This window comes from Amblyomma americanum, unplaced genomic scaffold (assembly GCF_052857255.1).
Source record: "Amblyomma americanum isolate KBUSLIRL-KWMA unplaced genomic scaffold, ASM5285725v1 scaffold_75, whole genome shotgun sequence".
Taxonomy (NCBI): domain Eukaryota; kingdom Metazoa; phylum Arthropoda; class Arachnida; order Ixodida; family Ixodidae; genus Amblyomma; species Amblyomma americanum.
The window spans coordinates 161,821-166,180 of record NW_027526547.1 but is presented as its reverse complement, the minus strand read 5'-3'; the positions used below and the strand labels follow the sequence as shown (position 1 = coordinate 166,180).

Here is a 4,360-nt window from a genome sequence, read left to right as displayed (position 1 = left end):
TTTTCTTGTGCAAACTCAGATTTAAACTCAGTCGTTTGTACAGTCGCCACTTTGTTAAAGGCATCGCGCGAGAGTCGACCGGCCGGCTAGTCAGCGCCTAACCACGGCATGGAGGGGCGAAATCAACGAGAATAAGCGGGTGCGCCATGAATTCCCCGCCGCACGAGTGTCGTCTGATGGGCTCTTGCCGGTGTGCACTAAGGGCAGCCTGTGTATCACAATGCAAATGCCAAGGGTTCGATCTCCCACAGATTGACCGAATTTTAATTTGAGTGCAATTCTTTTACTTTATGATATACTCGCACATCGAAATGATCAGTCAAGAATGTCCACATAGCTGGACCGTTTTCACCTACTCTAAAGCAGCCCTTCAAGGCTTGCCAGCTGCACTACGTTGCGGGTCGCACGAACAACTCGTTGCATAAATCCGCATGCTGTACCACGGCGTCACATTGAAAGGACGTGACATAATTTTCTAGTGCCTGTTAGGACACTGCGGTATTAAAGGAAATCGCCAGGCAGACGAGGCTACCCGCTCTGCTCATAACGACGGGATCCTTGTCAATATCCCTGTAACGAGAGCTGACGCAGCATGTGGGCTTCGTTCCTTGGCGCTGGAGCTCACACGTTTAGCGTGGAAAATGGGAGAGTTCTGCAACCGTCGCCTCAGGGCATTGGACCCTGGACTGCGCCTCTGTCTTCCATGTGACATAGATCGTCGCGAAGCAACATTACTGTGCCGTCTATGGCTCGGCGTTGCCTTCACAAACCAATATGCTTTCCGGATCGGGAAGGCGAACAGCCCTTCTTGTGAAAGCTGTGTCTGCGAAGAGACAACCCGTCATCTCCTGTGTGAGCGCCCTGCCCTGTCTTTATGAACGAAAGATGTATGCTGCGTTGTGCTCTGGACCACCTTGATCCTCGCCCTTTCAGAGAGGACAAGATTCTCGACTGCCTTGATTGACAGATTGTGATTGTGTTTCCCGTTCCTTCTCCATTACCTTTTTAATCCCCTCATTTCCTTCCCCAGTGCAGGGTGGCCAACCCGGAAGCCTTTCTAATTAACATCCCAGCCTTTCGCCCATCTCTGATTATCTATCTACATATCGTAGTGATAACTTAGTGATTTTGTGACACTATAATCAAAGTTTATGCAATGCTTTTCGACCTTTTCGACCAATCCGGAGTTTCGCGACACAACGCCATACGCCGCCGACGGGACACCGCATTTTCCGCGGAATGGGAGCCTTAAAGCTGACGTTTTAAAATGCCCTGCCCTAGTGTACGTTTTTTCCGATGTATCTGCTTTGACAAAAGTAACCAGGCTGCACGCCTTGGCTTTAGGTCGGATAATGGAGGCCTCGTAAACCACCAGAGAAGCTATGAACTTCTAAGGTAAGAACCGTTGTCCTCGCCTTTCAAGGTATGTTGATCTTTAGGGAAGCCTGAAGTCTTGCACTATACGAGTGAGGAGCAAACCATGCAGCCTGGTTGCCCGTAGAAATCTTCATTGGGGCTACGAAACAGGAAATTTAAAAAATCATTTCTGCTGAAACAAAACACCGCCACATTGCAAAATTATGCACAAAGGGCCAGAAAACTGCCGAGAACTTCCCTTCAAGTTTCAGTAAAATTTGAGGCGGTATTAAAAACTCCGCAGTTGCCCTTTAAGAAGCGAAACTTGACACCTTGACTTCCACTGATGTTGTAAGTCTCGATGTAACTGTGATAAGGATTGACTGGAAACAACTTAGTATATATCATAAGTTTCGCAGCACCGACTGCTTCCTTGGTCACACTCTCACTGCGCGCTTATTGTTTGGAACACTCGAAATCCTGCCACGAAAATGCCTGGCATTATTCGTTACGAAGCTTTGTAACGGCTCAACAAAGCGCTACAATTTGTCTACAATTTAGGCATTGTTAATTTGAAATAAACAAAAGAATATAAGTATCATGGTATTTACCTCAGTAGCGACCTGAACTGGTCTGCACATGTGACCCATGTTTGCAACAAGGCGACTTTTAAATTATGGACATTGGGGAAGAAACTATTTGGTGCGACGCCAGATATAAATCTTCTTGCGTATAAAATGACGGTGATGCCGCTCTTGACGTATGCAAGCCATGTGTGGGTAGTTTATAGCAGAAAAGGTATACAGAAATGCGAGCGGGTTCAGAACAGTGCGCTTAGATTTGTCTATAGTGCCTACACTAGAACACATGCAGTCTATTACAGAACCAAGAAACAAAGCCGGGATAATTAAATTGCATAGAGAATGAAATATTGTCGACTGGTTTTCTTTTTTCACATCCTGAATGGGAACTATCAGGTAGATATTGTGAAACACATCTCACCAGATATTATTTTTCAGTCAAGAACAAAACATTGAAAACACATCAAACCACTGAAATACAGAACCGATTGTTTCAAGTATTCTATTTTAGTTCAGCCTATAGACGAGTGAAACAAGCTGCCAAGTGAAATAGTCGTCCTTACAGAGCCACTCCATTTGAAAATGCTTTGACAAAGTACTTGCTAACGGTATGATAAATTTCTGGTATGCTGTAACGAAAAGTAGTCATTCACGCACTTGTTGAATAATTATTTGTTTCTGTGTATAGTTATTACCTTGTAAAACAATGAGCATTGTGCATCCTGTATGTTAACACTGCAAGTACCAGTGAATTGTGTAGTTTTCACCGATGTGTATTCTTTTTCCTTCTTTAAATGTGTAATAATTTTTATTGTATTCTTCCGGCAACTTCTGTCTTGGCTAAGGCTGACAGTATGAATGAATAAATAAATAAATAAATGAAAACACTTACCTTCAAACTAAACGTCTATACAAGCACACGGGAAACGCCGAATGACCGACAGTTTGACAAGCCGGTGTTTACAGCATGAAAGAGAGCAAAAGCAGAAAACAAGGAAGAAAATTGATTGAAACAGGCCAAGTGTTTTTTTAATGCGTTGGCATGAGACTTGCTAGTCACTTGCTCTTCGCATCTTTTCCACGTGTTTCACGAAACCTGCGGGACGCTACACTAGATGCTTATGGAAGGCTATTTATTTCGCGCGAGGTAGATGTAAGTTGATACGAGACACATCGGAGCTCGCGTGTGCACACGAGTGTCACGTGTAAATGAAGGCATGCTAGATATAAACCCATAAAATACACATTTGTGGCATGTCTGAACTAGTATATAATCACATATGTGTTTATCCGAGACATTCCTGGAGCATATGAACTTGTATGCAGCCACATGACTTCATACGAGACACAGTTGTGGCACAAATGATCTCGTATAATGCATATTTGCTCATATTAAACGCATTTCTCTACACATATAGATCATCGGCTATCCGTATGAGCTCATTCGAGGCATACCTATGACAAATATGAACTCGTATGAAGCTTAGATGTATGAATACGAGCCACATTGCTTGACATACTTAATCGATATGCCGCCTATATAAAATCATACAAGGCACATTTCTGACACATATAACTCATATGTAACACATATAAAGAAGTGTCTCGTATGAATTCATAAAGTGTGTGCATTCATACGAGATTTTTCAATAAGGTAGGCACCCAATAGTTGCGAGACGACAAGTTTTCAAAATTTCTCACAATGGAAAAGCAATTTGGCAGTCGCAGTCGCAGACAGTTGCAGTGCTACGAGCCGAGCTTGCGTCCTACGCGGAAATGTGCATGTCACCCCCCAAAACTGTTCCTGCGGCAGTAGACGTACAGGGCCGGTGGTGCCAGTGCTGCCATGAGAAAATAGGGTGAACGGGCATGCATCTAGCGGGTGCATCGTACCGGCCACGAGATCCTGCAGCCTCTGAGCCTCCCTCTGCTCCTCGAGGCTTCCCGGTTGAAGGCGTTGTCGGGGCACCACGAATGCTCGCGCCGCCTCTCCGTACTCGTGGTGTGGCACACCAACGACGACCACATGGAGTACCCCAGAGTCGGAGGACAGCAGCTCTTCAAGTTCGGCGGGGGCCACCTGCTGGTCTATGCACTTGGTCAGCTCCTTCAGTCGGCCACAGACGAAGAAGCGTCCGTCGGGATTATAGTAGCCCACGTCGCCTGGGTAGATAAATAATGATGTAGCCATCGCTTAAAGTCTTTTCGCAAGGCCTTTCCTTTCCAACTGCCAAGAATTGCTATGTCCAAATGTCCCGTACAACAGCGTTTTAAACATCGACATGTAAGAGTCTAAATACGAAAAAAAGAATTATCGCGGATTGGTAAAGTCAGCAAGTACCCAAAGGAAACAACCACTTTGTCATCAGACACTGCTCCATGATCCTACGTGGAGTGCGACTGTAGAATTGCTGCGCTCAAGT

General features: G+C 45.0%; 1 protein-coding gene across 1 annotated transcript; it reads right to left on the bottom strand.

The window, feature by feature from the left end:
• Positions 1 to 3,722: 3,722 nt before the first annotated feature.
• LOC144112377 (uncharacterized) lies at positions 3,723 to 4,128 on the bottom strand. Its single transcript, XM_077645227.1, has 2 exons — positions 3,831 to 4,128; positions 3,723 to 3,778 (listed from the first exon to the last, which is right to left on the bottom strand). Exons 1-2 carry the CDS (start codon positions 4,126 to 4,128, stop codon positions 3,723 to 3,725), a joined length of 354 nt encoding a protein of 117 aa, XP_077501353.1.
• Between the last annotated feature and the right edge of the window lie 232 nt (positions 4,129 to 4,360).